Source organism: Solea senegalensis, linkage group LG1 (assembly GCF_019176455.1).
Source record: "Solea senegalensis isolate Sse05_10M linkage group LG1, IFAPA_SoseM_1, whole genome shotgun sequence".
In the NCBI taxonomy this organism is placed as follows: Eukaryota; Metazoa; Chordata; class Actinopteri; order Pleuronectiformes; family Soleidae; genus Solea; species Solea senegalensis.
The window spans coordinates 16,363,165-16,383,967 of NC_058021.1; the positions used below are offsets into that span (position 1 = coordinate 16,363,165).

General features: G+C 39.0%; 2 protein-coding genes across 2 annotated transcripts in view; both read left to right on the forward strand.

Moving 5' to 3' along the window:
- Positions 1 to 410: 410 nt before the first annotated feature.
- On the forward strand, positions 411 to 13,189 carry atg9b (autophagy related 9B). The gene is made up of 14 exons (XM_044031655.1): positions 411 to 1,108; positions 2,134 to 2,177; positions 2,557 to 2,621; positions 3,594 to 3,764; positions 5,073 to 5,214; positions 5,350 to 6,098; positions 6,385 to 6,538; positions 6,718 to 6,897; positions 7,035 to 7,280; positions 7,686 to 7,918; positions 8,038 to 8,131; positions 8,406 to 8,490; positions 8,765 to 8,937; positions 9,670 to 13,189. Exons 1-13 carry the CDS (start codon positions 1,000 to 1,002, stop codon positions 8,917 to 8,919), a joined length of 2,427 nt encoding a protein of 808 aa, XP_043887590.1. The 5' UTR covers positions 411 to 999; the 3' UTR covers positions 8,920 to 8,937; positions 9,670 to 13,189.
- Positions 13,190 to 15,145: 1,956 nt separating this feature from the next.
- The window catches only part of obscnb (obscurin, cytoskeletal calmodulin and titin-interacting RhoGEF b), a 53,024-nt gene continuing 47,366 nt past the window's right edge, over positions 15,146 to 20,803 (forward strand). Inside the window, exons 1-4 of the mRNA XM_044036145.1 lie at positions 15,146 to 15,362; positions 16,941 to 18,030; positions 19,695 to 19,964; positions 20,150 to 20,410. Of these exons, the coding sequence (XP_043892080.1) occupies positions 16,950 to 18,030; positions 19,695 to 19,964; positions 20,150 to 20,410 (1,612 nt within the window). The 5' untranslated portion in view covers positions 15,146 to 15,362; positions 16,941 to 16,949. The remainder of the gene's footprint in view (positions 15,363 to 16,940; positions 18,031 to 19,694; positions 19,965 to 20,149; positions 20,411 to 20,803) is intronic.

Genomic DNA, 20,803 nt, shown 5'->3' on the forward strand with positions numbered 1-20,803 from the left:
ACACAGAAAAAGACTTGTAATTTAAATAATTTAAAAAGGATGCCAAGTTTGCCGACAAACTTTTCAACTGAATTAGTTGAAGACAAAAATAACAATAACAGTCACGTGAAAGCTGAATTCAAGCAACACTGACCGGGACCTCACACTATTGCTACACGTATTTATATCGCATTTATATAGTAATGTCTTGTACATGGTATTGAGAGTCGTGCATAAAATATGTATAATTGTTTATATTTATTATGTATTTGGTTTTACTGTAGATTAATTGCATGAATAGGTGTAGGTGAAACGGGGTAAGACCATATAAACGACAATGTTGCTGTCGTGTTGTTGACACTGGCGCTGCAGCATTTTGTCATTCCTCTGATATTTCCTGAACGCAGCATTAAAACCGAAGTGACGTCAAAGTCGTTTTGTTGACATTAGTTTGTGAAAGACAAAAACGCTGGACGCACACACGCACGGGATGGTGTAATTTTGGAAAGCGACTGACCAAGGGCTGGACAGACTGATGAAAGCTGTGTCGAGGTTAAAGCCGAGTGTCTATGTTTGCTTTGATCGACGTTAACTACAAAGAAGTGAGCAAGTGCAGCATATGGACGGAGCAAGACGGGAACAAAACAAACCGTTGACACTCAGACGACAGTGGCTGAATCACGCTGGCTAGTCAGCTATCATGCACCTGGCTTAGTTGGCTTGTGTATAGGTTTTGTATTTATTAATTACCCGTAGAATTCCCGTCTACTTAGTTTTAAACTATTTACGTTGTGTCATGGTAGTGTAGATATAAACCAAGCGCCGTCCGTCTGAGTAGCAACTTAGCATGCTAGTGTTAGCTGCAGCTAACGTCACCCTCACTTAAAACCGCTTGAGCTGCTGTGTTAGCAGCTACAGCATGTATCTGAGGTTCAGAGGCTGCATTTGTTTTAGGTGCATCGTTTAATTCAAGTAGCTCGTCAGCTGATAGAGAGGGAAACTTCAAGAATGTGAAGCACAATGGCCAACTTTGAAGCTTACCGTGAGTACCAGAGGATTGAGAGCGGTGAGGATGACTCGCCACCTGGGGAGGAGGATTTACTGCTGCATGTGCCCGAAGGCCTGAAAGGTAATAGTGTCAGGACAAAAGTGTCTGGCTGTAATTATGAAAGTTACACATTTGTAATTATAATTAGAAGAATTCTATCTATATAGCATCTTTATGAATCAAGTTTCAGAAGATCAAATGTCTAGTTAAACATCTAGTACTCCAAATGTAGTTTAAAGAAAATTAAACCAAGGAAACTATCACTAGAGCAACTAAGAGTGAACAAAATAACAATAAGAAATGCATACATATACGTAGTAAAAACAATAGAACACAGGATTAAAATAGGTAGATGGATGTCATCATGTAAGTTAGTAAATATGGGTTTAAGAAATGGTTTAAAGTAATTATCCCCTCAGGTAGGTCATTACAAAGTTGTGCCTGGTGGCACAAGTGCAGTTACCTTAAATGTAAGTGTAGATTTTGGGATTTAGGGCCCCACCCAAAATCTCAGGCTGCAAGTCATCTGTCTGGATAGAATAGAAAAGAATATATCTTGATTGTCATTGTTACGATCAAAACTATAACAAGCATCCTCCTGCATTTACATTAAAAGTGAAAACTAACAGCATATGAAGAAACTCAGCATTCAAGTACTTTATTGTTATTGTCTCGCACATCATTATTGCTTTGTGACACCTCCAGACTTTAAATCCCAAAGACATAAACAAATAAATGATAGCAGTAATTTAAAAGCAGAGTTGAAATGAAATGAAAAGACAACTATATGATATATACCAAATAAGAAATCATGAAAACAACATGTCTATGTCAGCAGTGGACACTTTCTGCTATTTATAAATCTGAAATATTGCACATGATGTTCCGAGGTCACTGCACAAGTATAACCACAGTGAAAGCACATACACGATAAACAGAGTGGTCAAGTCCTAAAAGATTATGATTGATTGTAATGTTGCCGAAATTGTGACAAGATGTGTTAAGTAGAGTTTAGATCAGTGATGGCTCTCAGTGAATATGGTCAGCTGCTGCTCACATGTTGCTTTGAGTTTTCTTTTTTTCATTGCTTTGTTTTTCTGTTACAGATTCATGGAGCCATATCAAGAACCTGGATAATTTCTTCACAAGGATATCCTTTTAATGATGGTGTAGTTAAATAACAGGCTTACCAAAGTCCACTGTCATTGTATGTCACCGGCATCATATCATGCTCACTCATACTTGAACTCGTCAGTAGTATTCATATTTAGAGAGTGTGGAGTTGCAACTGTTTACTTGTTGACTCACACACACAATTTCATGGTTTTACTTTTGGAAGAAATGTGAAAGTGAATTTCATTCAGAACTTCAAATTTGACGTTTGGTGTATTTGTGATATCTTCTGTTTTCTTCAAGATAATTTTCACTAGTTTAATGTAATGTAGTGTCAGTGGCTGTTCATGTATAAAGTCGTGTTAGGTTAGAGCATAGTTATATTATTTGATATTTTCCTTAACCAGTCTGTCTACATCTATAATTTTCATCAGAAGAATGGCTTTGCTTGTATGATGCTGTCCGAGTTCTTTGAACTTATGTAAGTATCATGCAGTACTTTTCCTTAATGCCTCAAAAATCAAAAATACAGTATAAGGTAAAAAAAAAATTCCAACATCATGCATGTTTTCATTAAAACCTGAGCCTTGTTTAAGTTACTGGTAATCTTTCACACTTTGACAGATGGGAGTGCCTTCAGCTTTAGTCTGAACTAGCGCAACCAGATGATTTCAGCAGCAGCTATTCATGAATCTCATACACGTTGTTTTTTTTAACGTTAGTAACTATACACAAACTGGTTACATTTATTAGGCTTGCTCAGTACATACATGTATCTTTCCCAGTTTAATCGATACAATAAATAAATCTTCTCTTCTAATAGATTATGTCAAGCTTAATCACTTAAAGCTGCAGTGTGTAATTTTTTTGTTGATATTATTCTGCCTCTGTTTGGTCAAATGTAACATTATTTGAATGCTGCATCCTTGCGTTTTCAGGTTTACTCCAACCTGTTAGCAGCCGTCTCACTTTACTAGTGCAATGTTACTGTTGCAGTAATGTTGCTAGGATACACAAACGCTAAACACTGGTATAGTGAGAAACACGGAGTCGTGTGAGGCTGATGGACTTAAAAGGCATAGTGTGAACTCACTTGACAATGGTTTGAATCTAACAATGCTCAAAAGCTGTACACTACAAGTTTAAGTGGTATTTGGGCTTATTAACATATCGGGCAACTTAAACCATTAGCTGTAGAAAATCTGTCTTCATAATTGCTATTCCTCAGCCTGTCAAGATATTTACTCACAGAACTGCAATTGATCTTCCTTAACTGCACTATAATTAATTGATCACCTGTCAGGGTATGCAGAGTGCACTGTCTATTCATCTACTGAATATAGTTAGTTAATATGTACTACATTCATTTCTATTGTCATGGGTTATATATCGTATAGTGTGACTAAGTATAAAGCCTAATCTCGGGTTTTCTTTTCTTATCTCGTCCCAACAGTCAGTTTCTGTTTGTCGTCATATTCACAACCTTCCTTGTCAACTGTGTGGATTATGATGTCCTGTTTGCCAATCGAGCTGTTAACCACACCGAGCCGGTTCACAATCCATTGGACAGGAACAAAGTCACTCTCCCAGATGCCATCCTACCTGGCCTGGAGTGCACTCAGAGGTAATAATGTTTTAAGTCTAATAGAGAGCTTTATTGTGCGTGACATGGTATTTTATGTGTAGAAAAGTTAGAGTCAATTAAAGTGAAAAAGCTACTCTCGCATATCACAATCTCATATATGTTTGTCCTGTCTTCTGCCTGTTTAAAGACATACTTTGTTCTTAGGTAGGCATTATCAGAACCCATTAAGACATAGACAACCAGATGGATATAATTTGTCCAGCTTAATACAATTGTCATTAGACTTTTAGACATTTCTCATTAGTCTGTGACAGATGAGGTTTCAGTGGAATATACAGTAATAGAATATTATAATAATAATATAATATAACTTGTCTTTTCATTATCCTGAGGAAAACATTTTAAACAGTCAGCCAATTATTTGTTAACTTGAATGTCATCTGCTTGATATGAGACCAAAAGGTTATTGGCAGTTACATTTAAGTTTTTCTTACGGTCCTGATGTTTATAATATTAGTGTTTATTACAGAGTACCAGTAGATTGAAATGTAAGTTTGTTTTAGTTTCAAGTACAGGTGAAGTCTGCTTTAATGCTTGGTTTTGCAGTTTTGTTGTTTTCAACCTGACATTGATGACTTTCAGTTGCAACATTTCTTGAAGGTATTTGTGTACCGAGTTCAGACTAGCTTTAGGGAAGAGGGCTTTGTAATTGATAGCCTCAGTGATGTAAAACCGGCCAGCTGAGATACTGACAACATGGCTTGGCTAGCAAACAGACACCCACATGACACTTCACTCTCTGGCTGTTAGGGACAAAAATCCCCCAGCACCCCCCACCCATTCTGCCTTTTTTTACTCTACTTGTTTTTCTCCCAGCTACTCTTAAAAGACCTCTCACCAGTTTTTTTCTTATTCTGGTCATGGCTCACAAGTAATTTATATCAAAGTCAATGATATTCAACTGCTTGAAATTCTAATTTGGGAACAGCTGACCCCACAGTCTGGAACATCTATGTCCTCCTCATAGATCATCTCTTATTTCCATGTCATAACCTTTCTTGTCTCGAGAACATTCTAATATTGTGTTTATGCCTGAAAATTACCTCCTATGTGAATTGATATGGAAAATATTTCAAAGAACAGTACTACTCAGATAGTGGTTAGTGTGTGTTTGTGCGTTACAGATGCTCAGTGTGGTCAGTGTGGATTTGACATTGAATATTGAGGAGCTTGCTTAATCATAAAGTGAAGTAAGCAGGTTGCCCAAATCTGTAAACAGGGGCTATCAGTTTGAATTTAAATAGCATATTAAATAAATAAAAATGCATCTGCGTCTTTTCTGTTCAGGATTCAAGGGAACAGCTGGAATATATTTCTTCTCATCATGGCGGCCATTTTCTGGATCTATCGTCTTGTTAAAGTCTTTCGCAATTTTCTGAACTACTGGGAGATCAGGCAGTTTTATGTCCAAGCACTGAAGATCAGGATGGTAAGTGCTGCACCTGGAGGCACTACATAAAATGCTTATTATTTATTTGTGACAGTTGTGTGTGATGTAATTAAAGTCACTCATTTGAGTAATTGTGTCATGCATTGTTGGTTTACTTTGTGTTTGTTGTCCCAGGATGAACTATGCAACTTCACATGGCAGGAAGTCCAGGACAGGCTCATCAGCTTGCAACAAGAACAGCAAATGTGCGTACACAAGAAAGAGCTGACGGAACTTGATATTTATCACCGCATCCTGCGTTTCAAAAACTACATGGTGGCAATGATAAACAAATCACTGCTGCCAGTGCAGCTGCAACCCCCCCTGCTGGGCAATGTGGTGTTCTTCACACAGGGCCTCAAGTACAACTTTGAGCTCATCCTCTTCTGGGGGCCCTGGTCTTTGTTTCAGAATAAGTGGAGCCTGCACCCCAAGTACAAGCGGAACACAAACCGCTTAGAGCTCGCCCAGCAGCTCAGTAGAGTCATCCTGCTGGTCGGTTTAGCCAATCTGTTGCTATGTCCCTTCATCCTGGTGTGGCAGGTGCTGTATGCTTTCTTCAGCTATACAGAAGTGATCCGCAGGGAACCTGGAAGCCTGGGTGCACGGCGCTGGTCGCTGTATGGTCGCATGTACCTGCGACACTTCAATGAGTTGGATCATGAGCTGCATGGGCGTTTAGGGCATGGCTACAAACCCACCTCCAAATACATGAACTCCTTTACCTCTCCACTACTAGCTGTGTTTGCAAAGAACATGGCATTCTTTTCAGGCTCAGTGTTGGCTGTTCTCATTGCTCTGACGGTCTATGATGAGGATGTTCTGACAGTGCAGCACATTCTTACTGCTATCACTCTGCTGGGAGTGGTTATAACCATCACCAGGTGAGTTTTCAGTAACACTCTCTGTAGGTGTAAACCTTATAGAAGATGTAAATGTTTCTTTTACCCTCTATATGAAAATATAATTATATGCTTAAATATGCAGGTGTTCATTTGGATGAGTCATTTATTACAGGGTTTATTACAATGTATTGGTTGGGAGATTTGCCAATTTATGGGAACCTAGCACTAGAGCAAGACACTCACTTTCAATTTATAACTTTAGTTAATTAACATTAACATTATGTTAACATTACTTTATGTAATGTTAACATTGTGTCCTCGCCAGGTCCTTCATCCCAGATGAGCATGTGATGTGGTGTCCAGAACAGCTGCTGCAGTGCATGCTGGCACACATTCACTACATGCCAGACCACTGGAGGGGCAGTGCAAATAAGAGCGAGACCCGTGAAGAGGTGGCACAGCTGTTCCAGTACAAAGCGGTGAGGTGTTTAATATTCTTGATGTTCTTTAGATGTGTTTTTTATTTTTTTTAGGTAGCACATAGTCTCTATTAAGATGTTTGTCCTGGTACAGTAACTGCAAAAAAACTGAAAATGTATTGATTTATTTTTTTGTGAACATATGATTTAAATTTTAATGCATTTTATTTCCAAATCAGGTGTTCATCTTGGAGGAGTTGCTCAGTCCTATCGTCACACCCTTCATTCTCATATTTCTTCTGAGGAACAAGTCTTTAGAGATCATTGACTTCTTCAGGAACTTCACTGTGGATGTGGTTGGAGTTGGTGACATCTGTTCCTTTGCAGAGATGGACATCAGACGCCATGGAAACCCAACAGTAAGTCATGATCCCTTATTTAAACAGGATTAAAGCCATCCTACTCCTTACACCTCTGAATGCTGAGTCATGATTATTTACTTTATCAGTGAAAATGTATTTTCTTGAATTTGTCTGTACCTTGGTGTTTTTTGCAGTGGATGTCACAGGGCCAAACAGAAGCCTCTGTGTACCAACAGGCTGAGAATGGCAAGACAGAATTGTCCCTCATGCATTTCACCATGAAAAACCCACACTGGCAGCCACCGCAGGAAAGCTCAGTTTTTATTAGCCAACTAAAGGAGAAGGTGAAGCATCATGCGCACGTTGGTCCGTCTACCCACCTACTGCTCTCTCAAGCTCCCCTCTGCACCTCACTGCAATCCATTAATCCTATGACTATGGTAAGCACTTAAGTTAAAGATATTGGTGTACATTTTGGAAGGTGTTCAGACAGTTGCTTGTGTTATATAAACAGTAATACTTGAACTGTAGTGCACAATGTCTATCAGCTCTCTTGGTTTCTCAATATAGCTGCATCCAGGAAGTGATTTGTTTAATTTCTAGACAGCTGGAAGCAACAGTAACATTACGCTAATAAAGCAAAAAAGCTGCTAACAGGGTAGAGTGTGACTGAAAAAACAAAGAAGCGTCTCCTGTCATTCAACAGTCTGACGGGATAAATGAATCTTGTCCATCCCGGATGATGGACACAGCATGCATATAATGTAATATTATTTCTGTTCACAAAGACCTACAACGACAAATAAATTAATGTAAAGTAATGTAATTAATGTTGTTGTTTCCAGCCTGATAATCTCCTGGCCAGCGTCATGGCCCACCCTATTCTTACCGCATCTGGATTGCAAGCAGGAGAGCCACATTTCATCCAACCCAGCACCGCTGCTGCTGCCAGTGTCCTGGCCTCTTTGCCCCCCTCCCAGCTCGCACATACCAGTCCTGTCCGCTCTCGTGGCCCCTTGATGTCCTCCATGTCCCCTTACAGCACCACGTACCACAGTGATCGCTCCGTCAATGACAGGTATCCATCAGCCAATGCATTTGCAACTTTATTGTTCACACAATGCATCTGATAAGTGTATGATGTAACCGATAATTGTATTGAATTCATCAGTTTTTATTTTCATGATTCTTTCCCAGTATGATTCACAGTGATTCACACATGCAGAGAAATTCACTTCCCCCTGAGTTGGTCTCTGCGGAGATGAGCCTCCATGCCATCTACATGCATGAGGTAATTTTCTAGTCATGAACTTATGCTGGGCCACACAGCCACTTTGTGTCTAACACTATTGCCTCGCAGCAAGAAGGTTGCCAGTTTGAATCCCGGTTTGACTGAGGGCCGTTCTGTGTAGAGTTTGCATGTTTTCCCCCTGTGTGCGTGGGCTTTCCAGTTTAGAAAAGAAACCACAGTAAATATCATGGGGAAATATGGGGGCTTTCACTCCCACTTTCACTCCAATTTTGAGCATCCTTGTTAGTGTTTACAGCTTCATCTTTATCTACAGCTCCACCAGCAGAGCTCTCACCCACAGATGACTTCAGGACAGTGGCAGAATGCAGTGCCAATGAGAGATATGCATACAAACACAGGTAAATGAAAATATTGATTTTGAAAAGGTCTGTTTAGGCGAGTTAAACCACTGCAGTATTCAAATTTTTTTTTTTACCTGAATTGAGGCATGACAAATGTTGTACATATTCCAAGTTTCCAAACTACAGTATAGTGGCTGCCAATAATGAAATATTGGCATCTGATGTCAAATGTTGTAATATGTGTGTAACAAAAACAGCATTAAATCACCATTGTTAAAAACTTAAAGAATGGTGTGATCCCATTCTGACTTTGTTGTACCACCGATGTTAGGCCTCCAGCAGAGCAGCCACGGTCCCAGCATGTCCATGCCCACCCCTGTCTCCCTTGGTGGCTGGCAAGAGGAGGAGGAGGAGGAGGAGAATGAAGATGATCAGGAGAGTAAAAGTGGATCTACTTCAAAGCACGGCACTGGAAGAAGTCAATGAAGTGCCTTATCTCATAAGGTACTGTATGGTTGGGTTTTAAAGACATCTTGAAAGACTGAATAATGTCAGATACACAAGAAAACATGATTGATTAAAAGGGGGCATGTCCACTGAAGGACCTGAGAACACTCACTCACTCACACGCATATACACTTTAGTGGGGACCAAAGTCAACAAATGTCTGTGAACTGTTTTTCAGTGTTTACACAGAATGTTGACGTTATTGCACCAGTATCAGACTTTTTGTTCAACAAACCTGTAAAGAAGTGACATTTTCACCATTTTCGAGATGCCATACTCAAACCTGTTTTAGCCACAATCCTCAGCCCTCCCTGAGCCTCACAGCAGGAGTCTGCTCTTCTCTCTGTTCTTCTCTACTTCATTCCCTCATCTTTACATAGTGTCAGAGCTTTTCTGTGAGTTATTTTGCATGTAGGTAATATACATTTTTGGGACAACGACATCTCCGCCAGTGTAGGAGCAGTTACTCACAAGTGAACTGTAAACCCCTGATTAAGTGCTAACTATGGCTCCGGTGCATCTTAAACCCTTATATTTAGACACACCTAAAGAAATCCTGAAAAGAAGACTGGTCTTTCAAACACAGAACACTTGTCCACCATCTGCACTTGGTAGTACTGCAATCAGTGACAGTGTCATGTTTGTTGAATTAACAATTATTGCTTTTCATCCCACAAAGGATACATCACCATCATAATGTTTCTTCTCTCTTTCTCTCTTTTTTTATAGTGTTTACATTTTGCTTTCTTTGAACATTGTGGCCTTAGATGATCTTCACGGAGAATTTAGCATGGACCTTTAAAACGTCATCTGTTTATTTGTGGAAGAGGGTCATTGAATAACCACTGTCTCTGCACCCCCACGACATCCTGTCTCATCAGGCGGACTATGGCATCAGGGAAACCATACGTCTTCCGTCCATTATATTGTGAGCTTATCATTAACTTGTACAGACAACTGCAGTTAGTGACCGTTGGCAATTCTGCTCAGCCTATGTGTGCTCAATTCAAGTATTTGTGGATCAAAATGTTTCAGAGTTCGAGTTTAACAGAATGTTTCACAAAAGTCCTGGTATGTGCTATAACGACTGCAAAACCATATCTTAGCTGCCTGAACAATTTTAACCATCCAAAAGAAAACTTAATTCAGTGTTTTAAGTTGTGCTGATTTGTAAATACACTTTTCTGTGTAACTTATCCTTTAAAAGTCCACTTTTTTTTCTACTAGATTTAATCCTTTAAGAAAATTTACCAAGCATTGATATGACAAAACTGACTGTAGAGTAGCCGTACTACTAAAACACCATGTGTACCTGGCAATAAAACATTTTGTAACCTAGGCATACACTTGTTTTTGATGCTGCTGTAGATGCTGCTGTAGATTTTATTCAGTATTAACATTTTTACAGCTGAGTTTTCAAGATCAGCATTTCCTCCAAAAAAAGCACTGAAATTTGTGGACCAGGTACTTTTGGCATCAAAATCTTAATTATTTTTAGAATGGATACACATCAGCTTTATGCCTTAACAGCCACATAAATGTGTACCTAAATCCGAGTTTTACAGCAGTGATGAAGAACATCAAATCCTCAAATCGATACCTCGGCAGTATATTAATTCCTATCTGAATAAACAATATATACTTGTCTTTTGCAATTTACAGATGCCTCCTCCTGTTTCTTGTCCAGCAGTTAGTTTTTGAGTCAGATCTCCCAGAAATTATTGTATCTTATGAAGAACAAAACAGAACAGAGTGGCATTGCTTTTACTAAACAACAACAACATATTAACATAAAATAAAAATGTAACATCACCATAATGGCTAAGACAAAATCGGAATATGTTTTGTTGCTTTTGTAGCTTTAGGATTAAATATTTTAAACCTAACCTTAAGAACTTTAACCCTAAAGCACAATTTCCACTGTAGAATTCATTTGTTAGTTTTAAGAGTATTTATTACCTGTTTTTCCTCCAGATATTTAATTGATATACCATATATTTTATATGTATTATTTATTTTGATTGTTTTAATTGTAAAATAGCTTACTTTCACAAAGGTGTATTATCTAACGAATGACATAAAAGGCATGTACTCCCCTCACTAAAAGTAGTTAAGGTTGTTTTAGATTTTTTTAAGCCCTGATATAATGATTTATTGATGCTGAGAAAACATGCCCAGCCGCATGATGTTGAATGTGATTAAAACTAAAAACAAACTGGGACTAAATTAGCAAAATCACAGGTCACAGTAGTAGTATAGATCTCATCTTCCTTTAGAGGATACAGATGTCAGCTTTTCCACTTTGTTTTTGTATGGAATGAATGTGTTTGGACACTTGCATAATTATGCTTATACAAACTCAGAATTTTGCACTGGAAAAAACAAAAAAAAAACATCCACTTGCATCAGTTACAACTCAAAAAAGACATGGGACACCAAGTCAATCTCCACCCAAAAGGAGCTTGCCTCATTGTTTGTATATAGCATCAGCACATATTGCAGTGTCACTGCAGATCATGTGGAAAACACTGTGGCAAATCATTAAAGGTCATTTTTACCTCTGGTCAATTCAAGTTTGTCCTGTAGGGGATGATGTGCGTTTCTGTCACACTTCCATTTGCTTACACCGTAAATCACCAGTGTGTTATTTTCTTCTGTCAGTTTTCCCATTTGCAGCTCACCGTTGTTATGTTATTTTCTGCAGTGCCTTAGTATTAAGGATTAGCCTTTTTATTCAAAGTTCATGTAAACCACCAGATTTGCTTTCACAGACTCAGCAGCACATACTATGTACAGTATTTTTGTTTGACAAGTCATTGTGTATAGCATCAAGTTTGTTGTGAAACTGTGGATGTGGCTTGTAACATGAGCTACGACCTGATCGTGAGACTTTGTGTCAAACTGTTGCATCTAAGTTCTTCTTGTCATTGTGTCTAAACTTGCACTCTAGAAAATGTTGAAGAAGCAGGGTTATGCCATGTGTCATCATGGCCAAGCCTTTCATCATACTATGGTTTCATATCCACTCTATACCAGTCTAGCAGAGACTGGGACAAGGTGCTAAGTTTTCATCCTGAACTGTTGAATATGTTTTAAGACATGTTTTTGTTTGGTTTGTTTGTTTTGTTGTGTAACTTAAAGAGACACTATTAAACATGCCAAAGGAACTTGTTTCCGGCACAGCTTTGACACAGAGATGTGTTTCTTTTTTTTTCCTTTGAGTGATAAGAGAGGCAAATAAATATTTTAGTGTATTTAATTATTTCACCTGTGGTTGATGATGTGATGTTTATTTAAAATAAAAATGCTTTTTAATTTACTTTCAGTTGCCATGGCTACCTTACAATATCAACCTCATATTTTCTTTGAACTGTTTGTTGTATTGAAAATGATGTTGACCTTTCTTGAATTAAGAGGTAGACTTTTATACTGCTTATACAATGTTTCTTAGCGTGATCTCATCTCAAGACTCAGTGCCACTTCACTTTATTTCTGCCCAGTAACTATTGGATTCATTGTCCCAAGGTTCTTCAGTTGTTTGCGGACCAGTCGGACATGGATGTTTTTACAGTTTTTGACTCAATGTGGGAGGAAATGTATTATTAGCACATTAAGGACATTAATAGCACAGGGCAAGTTTAATCCTCAGTGTGATAGCCATTCTTAACCTGAATTTTTTTTTTTTCTGGCAATCAACGTCAGACAAAAACGCAATATGCCTCAATTTATGTCTGCATAATAATCTTCACTGTAGAAAGTATTTTCAAACATTTAGCACTAAAAAGCATGTACTACAACTTCGAGTGTGTGTGTGTGTGTTTGTACTTTACTTTATTACCTATTTAGAAACTCTTGTGGCATAAACACTAACCATGGTAGGACCTGTAGTTTTAAGGAGTCCTAAGGAGCCCGAACATTTCTGAGGAACTGGGTAAGTTTTGGGCTAAGATGTGAAGGCTTAGGCATTAAATGGTTAAGCTTAGCAGTGCCTCTGCCTTTACCGTGGTCTAGTAGATAAACTGAGCTCCAAGTTGAAAGCGTTTCATTCTCATTTACAAAACATTACCATGCTATAAAGAAGAATCCCATTTCTGCTCCTTGCAGAACCCTAACATCATAAAATGATCTGAGTTGTATCGCTCTGACACAAAGATGTGGAGTGAGTTTATTTGTTTCAGTTTGTAACCCTGGTGATCTGGTAACACATTTTTTGTGTGTGTACATTTTAAATAAACGTCACATGCTTCTATTTTGTTTCACATTATTTTGTCCCAACTGTTTCACCATGTTGCTGTACAACCTTGCTTAAGTCCCCCCCTACCCCCCAGACCTTTTAAGGCACTTACGCCATCTGCTGTTCACTCTCAGCTATCTGTCCTTGGTGCGACTGACATTTGTCTCACTTGTCTTCTGATATGTAAATGTTCTTTAGTGGTAATTCCAGCTGTGAACATGATACAACCATGACTTTATTCTTGGAATGGCTGAGAGCCCAGCTGGAAGGTCATTGGGGCATATATCTGAGGATTTACGTTGCATTAATTTTGTTAAATGTCTTATTGTTAAGAAATGTGTATTTTACTCCACTCCAGTCATTGCTGTGCCAATCCACCGCCCTCTTCTGTATTGTGCTGAAATTGCTATGAGAATGACTGCTGGCTGAGAGTCAGTATTGGACTGTTGCTGTAAATACCATGCATGATGTGATATGATACTAACTGGCCATTAATATGTGTCGACAATTGAGAGCAGAGTAATTTAAAATTCTTATTTTGCCCTAAATATTGCCCACTAATCTCATTGTTTGGGATTAATGTTGCCCAGAGGCAGAGGGAAGCAACGGCTTAGCTTATACCTTTATTGTAATTGTAAACAATTTACTAACAGGAGTAAGGACAAACACAGTAGCTCGAACAGGATGTAAGTAGTGGTTAAGCAGCAATAGTGGATTACTGTGCTAGAGTTTCGGGAAGTTAAATCAGTGTCCATGCGACCTGCTGCTGTCACTCACTGGCACTGGGGGGAAGCCCGCGATGAAAGAGTAAGGAAATACTATGACGCCAAAGAATCGGGAAGACAGGGGTGAGACTTGCTGCCCCTGATTTAAGACACTATTATAGATAACTGTCAGTGAATTTCTCTGTCATGCTAAATGATTGCTTAGTGTTTTCATCATTGTGATGGTGACATGAAAAGAACATGTGATGCATTTACAGTATTAAGTCATGACTTAATTATGAGCAGCTGTACAGCAGCTGTCACAATGGTGTCTGTGGAATACAATGTGCCACAAGCTCAGTGGCAAGTTCAGCTAATCCTCCATCTTGCCCCCAATCACATTTACATTGAACCGTGACTGACTGCTGACTGGGAGACTTTTCTAGTTTGTCCATTAGAAAAAGGAGCTTCAGGATGCTGAGATGACACTGAGCAATAAGCAAAGAGCTTAAAGCTCCAGTGTGTAATTTCTGTCACTAAAACACCATTCTGCCCAGACCATACGCGTGACTGCATGCTCTGTGTAGCGCAATACTTTCCAGTCCAGTTGGTGGCGCCTCTCGTTTTTGTCATAAGAGAAAACAAAAATACGAAGTGGCTCTCTGCACATGCACAACACAGTAGGTATGACCCAGCCCTAAAGGTACTTTTCTTGTTATTTATTTCTTTTGTTTTGATGACGGTTTAAATTATGACAGTCATTGACCAATCTCATCTAGATATTATTAATGGACTAGGAGTTACAGTAATAAGTATGCATGCCAAATCCTGTCAGCGATGGTTAATGGACGTCCACTTATATTTAAAGGTTACACACTGCAGCTTTCAATTCTGAAATTGTTTAACTGAATTTAAATGCACTTATTTTAATGCCAAGCTCTCAATTTATTTTTTGTGTTTCATTATTAAAATAGCCTTATTTGTGTCTAGTGTTCATGTGGAGCCAAAGACCTAATTTCTACACTGTGGACAAAAAGTGTCACCTAACCTAACCTGACCTATTCAGAATTATGAGTTGTTTATGACTTTAGTGTTGTGCAGCCTGCAAGAGTGTGTAGTGTGCTCTCCTCTGCTCTCCTCACCAACAGGACTTCATCTCCTATCTCCACAGTCTATTTTGGAATGGAGGCTGCGCCAAAGTAGGCACGTCAGCCTTTTGGCATCAAGAGGTGCCGGAGAAGAAAGAAAAAATAAGTCTAGTCAACCGCCCACCACAGGAGACTGGGGGGATGTTCCACCATCCTGGATTTACAGCCATTTCAAGGATATTTGAGGACAAACACGACATTGTTATTCACTGTTTTTCGGTGGGATTTCTTACCAACACTGACACCAGAGGAGGAGCAGGCTGTCATCCGGAAAACAGAAGTTTGTAAGTCCACATGATTCAACGCTAGTTTCACCTGAGTGGCTGAAGATTCAAGGTAAAAAAACAAAAAACACAACGAAAACAACTAACACATTTTATTTAATTTCACTGATACCAGCGTACGTGCTGTACTGAAACACACATGTAATGGTTCTTAGTTTAATTAGCTTCTGAGTGGCTGAAGATTCACATTTTATTTAATTTCACTGATAGCCTACTAGCTTACGTGCCGTACAGAAACACACCTGTAATGGCTTAGTCTAATTAGCTTCCTCCATTCTTACACTATAGTTAGCTTCTGATAAAGTGTACTTATTTATTATTCATCTACTTAGAAGAGTGTGTTCTTTTTAGGTGATTTAATTGAAATGAAAATGAAGTAACATTTAAATTAAGTGCGTTTTGTGTGAGCTTAAAGGGCTAGTTCGTGAAATGTATGTGAAGTGGGAGCTTTATCAAACAGCTGATGTCCCTTTCGCTTCTACAAATGGAAATGGACAGAGACTGAGTCTGACAGCTGAGGTTATTTTTGGTACAGGCGCAGTTCAAGCGATAGAGGTGACAAAGCTGGTAAATGTCACTCTGTGAAAGGCACATATCTGCTCTATTTGACCTTGTTACATGGGGAATCCTTTTGTTGTTGTGTTTTTTTGTACTACCTGCACATTGAAAAGGCTGCATGACATCGAGTGATGTCTTTGTAGGGCCAGTACAGGGGTTCCATCCTCACTTTAAGTGGTGACTATAAATATGTCACTTGATTTATGTTTATTTTCACAGCATATTTATAGAGTTCACATAGCAAACTGTCATGTATGTGTATGTGAATGTCATGATTCTATGACAGTCACATTGACAGTGATTTCTGTCATTTAATATGCAGAAAGGAAGTCATAAATGTGATTGATAGTATGTGTTGTTGTTGAACAAATCGTTTTTCTTTGTGCATTACTTCAATTAAAACCTGAAATGTGTTATATTTTGCAGAACATTATCAGAAACACAATCAAATGTAAATAAATTAAAAAAAAATTACATACTAAAAATCGATGGGCTCAGACTAATGATTATTTTCATTATTGATTAATCTGTTGCTTATTCTTCGATTAATCCATTGCTTGTTTTGATGTATAAAATGTCATACATTTCCAAACAAAATGAGGACACCTAAAGATAATAATTTTCATGATAAGAATATCAGTAATCTTTATTTACATAGCACCACCTTCTCACAACAAAGTGCAGAACTACAAAGTGCTTCAGAAGTATTAACAACATTTAAACATAAATAAATAGAAAGACCAAAATAAAAGAATAAAAACATTAAAACATTAGCATGACCAACCATAAAAAATAATAAGCTAAATTAGTTAACATCTGGAAATGCGGAACAGTAAACGTATTGTTTGTTGTCATAGAAGAGCAAATAAATGGAAAACATTACATTTAGGAAGCTTGAATTGTTCTTATTCTTTTAAACAGATTATCAAAACAGTTGGCAAAAAATTTGGTTCTCAATTACTTATTCATTAAATATTGTTGCGGACCAATAATATTGATTAATAAAAGAAAATCTAGATTCATTTTGCATTCTATGTCCTCTAATTTTCTCCCTGGTTTTGTATGATTATAGGAACTCAAAATGGATCCGAACCTGTTTGGAGGAGCCCCCAGATTTCTTACTCGCCCAAAGGCATTCTCAGTGTGTGCAGGCAAAGATGCCACACTCAGCTGTACCATCGTGGGCAATCCCACCCCTCTGATCACCTGGGAGAAAGATAAGCTGAAGCTGACATCTGGGGGCCGCTTCAAGAGAGTGGAGGATGGCGATGTGTATCGTTTGACCATCTACAATCCAACTCTGGAGGATAGCGGACAGTACATATGCCGGGCCAAGAACAGTGTAGGGGAGGCTTATGCTGCTGTAACCATCAAAGTGGCCTTGCCAAAAGAGATGCCTCAGAGGGCCCCCGTTTTCACATTGAAGCCGACTTCTACACGTGTGGGTTTGGGTAGGGATGTTGTTTTCCAGTGCCGGGTTGTGGCTTTCCCTGAGGCTAACTTTGAGTGGGAAAAGGATGGGCGCTACCTGGGGGAGACAAACCGCATCAGAGTTGTTTCTGACACTGACAGCAGCACCTTGAAGATCCAAAGTGTACGAAACCTGGACAGCGGCACCTACACCTGCAGGGCCCAGAACACCGTTGGCCGCGCACATGCTGCAGCAGCTCTCGTCGTCGATGCCCAGGATGCCCACTATCTGGCTTCAGACAAGGACACTTCTCGTCTCACTCACCTACAAAAGCGCAAGGAGGAGATGAATAAGGACATCTCAATCTATCGTACTGAAGAAAGCTCTTCATTTTCCTCCTCCAAGGCTAACATCTCAGATAGTTTGAGCTCTCTGAGTCTGGAGCATGGGCTGAGGGCATCTGTGCTCGCAAAGCTGCCCAAAGGTGTCTTCACTCGTACCTGCACAGTGACTGAGGGCAAGCATGCCAAACTCAGCTGCTTTGTGACAGGTCACCCCAAACCTCACATTATCTGGAGGAAGGACGGAATAAACATCAGCGAGGGCCGTAGGCATGTCATTTATGAGGACCAAGCTGAGAACTTCATCCTCAAGGTCTTGTACTGCAAGCAAACTGACAATGGTCTCTACACTTGCAATGCAACCAATATGGCGGGGCAGACCTACAGTGCTGTGTTGGTAACAGTCAAAGGTAAGTTTAAAAAAAGAAGCTCTAAATGTTCTATGCAATGATGGCACACTACGTTTGCGGTAACAACATTTTACAGTATATAATTTCCCTCTGAGACATTCTCTTGAATGCATCATAGGTCGACACTCAATATCACTTCATGTACAGTACGTGTACAAGACAGACATTAGTTGTCTACTGAGTATTTATAACACTAGGATAGAGTATATATAATTGAGTCCAAATAAATGTCAGTGCCTAATATGTTCAGCATAGCAAAAGAGCTATACTGTATGTTTGGAGTATAAACGGATTGTTGGCAACAGTGGCCCAAATCACTGCAGTAAAGTCTTATTTAAACCTCTTAAAATGTGTGGCTTTTCACAACAAGGTTGAAAGCTGGCTCACCCTCTGAAGAAGGGTGTTATGTTGCATCTATTTTCTGCTGGTGATGAATAGTTCACAGTTGCTAAGATGGTCACTCACTCACTGGAGCACACTGGCACGAGTGCTCCCTTGGGAAGAAATTGGCCCCAGAGAAAAAATAATAAAAATGTTGTAGAGCTACAGCATGTTGGTTGCTCATCAGCATTCAGTGAGGTGTGCCATTGATGGTCCTGCATTATATTGCAAGGTGCAGCAAAGTGGATATAGTTGCATTCTGGTAGTTTGCAGTTGAATGATTACCTTGTGGACTTTTGGTTGTGGCTGTCAGTCCACTGATTAATTATAAAACACATCTAATACTGCACTGAATGTAGGAAACGTAATAACAAATGCATTTGCAAAGTTGTAGTCAGTTATGTGTCACTTTTTCTATAACAGAACATTATATAACACAAAAAGAATGGACCCATATGAATCTGCCTATCAATTTTAAACAAAGTACACACAAGACAGTGTACCGTATGTGTCCTTTAATAACTTTACATTGGATTGTTATATATCACTTAGTGGCATAAGTATGAGGGTCTTTGCAGGTCACATTCCAGAGATGAAAACCTTTTGTTTGGGCTGCTAATGTTTTGTTCCATTTGGAGAAAAAACATTTCACTTGTCCTTTGAAATGTGTGCTAAAGGAACCACTGTAACTATCTTTCCATACATTTTATTTTATGTGGATAGGTAATGATTCTCTTAAACTAAGTATGTATCCTATAAAGTTACAGTGGACATCCAGAAGGGATGCCTGATCACATACATTTATAAAAACCAATAATACAGATGCAATAACCGCTATGGTATTAATATATGCTGCACTGAGTTTGACTGATGCCTGATGACAGGCATGTGCAGTTTAACTGATCATGATGCACACAAAGATATAAAATAAAAAGTCCACCCAACTGAACCCAACCCAGCCATTTGTAATTAGTCTGTGATCCACTGGTCTGATCGTGCATCACAGTTGTGGTGTAGAGACATAAAAATCCATACGATGCATCATGTTCATCTGCTCTTTATGTCAAAGCTCAACAGCACTAAATTATGTTAAGAATCACAAGACTACAGTGCAAACAAACATCTAACATCTCAGACTCAGGAGGGGATCTGAATGAAGTGCACTTGCAGTACTTGTGTGTATCATGATCACAGGTACCAACCTGTTTATTAAGATGACATCAACCATAAGGAATATGATTATGTAAACTTACATGTAATTTAAAATTGTCTAACTTTGCTAGAGCCTAAGGTGCCATTCAGGAGGAAGCTGCAAGATGTTGAAGTGCAAGAGAAAACATCAGCCATACTGATGTGTGAGGTGCCTCTCACTATCACTCACGCCAACTGGTTCATGGAGGAAACAATGCTTGAGCAAAGTACCAAATATCGAATGGAGGAGGAGGGCACCTTGCGACGTCTCACCATCCACAATGTCACCATGAACGATGATGGGGTCTACATCTGTGAAATGAAAGAAGGCAGCCGCACTGTGGCTGAGCTCACTGTCCTGGGTATAATTGAGACTATTCTTTTTTTTTATTATTCTTTATTTATTCCTTGTTTGTTTTTAAACATGTTTGTGAATGTCATCCACTACTATTATTATTATGTGTAAATACTGCAGTTACTCGCAAGTCTTATATGCTTTTAGGCACTTTTCTTCTTTATTTAACACATACTTTGTCTCATATCCCAGGCAATATTACCAAGAAGCTCCCCCGGCGGACGGTAGTTCCTGTCAGTGACACTGTCATTTTTTGTGTGGAGCTGGAGCATCCCTACTCAGACGCCTACTGGACCCGCAATGGGGAGAAGCTGAAAGAAGATTCCCGGATTTCCATTGCCTGTATGCTAAGACAGTACACCCTCACCATCAGAGAGTGCCAGGCAGATGACTCAGGAGAAGTGGCCTTTGTGGCTGGAGACTGCAAGACTTCCACGCGATTCACTGTCACTGGTGAGGATAACACCTGGGTCAAAGATAAAGATTATCTAGCGGGACTAAATAAGCTTTTGGCTTCTCCCGTTTTCCCTTTCGGTTATGAGTATTGTGTGAACTACACTGCTGGTTGATGAGTGATCTAAATGTCATGACATAAACATATAAATAAAATAAATTCTTTTTTGAACCCTACCTATCTAAGCATCTATGCAGATGTAGGTTAAATATTACACATGATTCATTAGGTTTAATAAATTAGGGCTTCAATGATTCGTCAACTATTTTGGTAATTGATTAATCAGTTTCAGGTGGGGTTTTTTTAATAATTAAAACAAGCTCTCTGATTCTTACTGACTGATTAATACTGACTAATTTTGGTTTGTGGATAAAACAAGATATTCAAGAACA

Excerpts from the sequence above, each read along its gene's own strand:
- atg9b (XM_044031655.1), top strand. The coding sequence starts at position 1,000 with ATGGCCAACTTTGAAGCTTACCGTGAGTACCAGAGGATTGAGAGCGGT. Across the intron at positions 2,178-2,556 it reads TGGATAATTTCTTCACAAGG|ATCTATAATTTTCATCAGAA; the intron begins ATATCCTTTTAA and ends CAGTCTGTCTAC. Across the intron at positions 6,898-7,034 it reads GACGCCATGGAAACCCAACA|TGGATGTCACAGGGCCAAAC; the intron begins GTAAGTCATGAT and ends TGTTTTTTGCAG.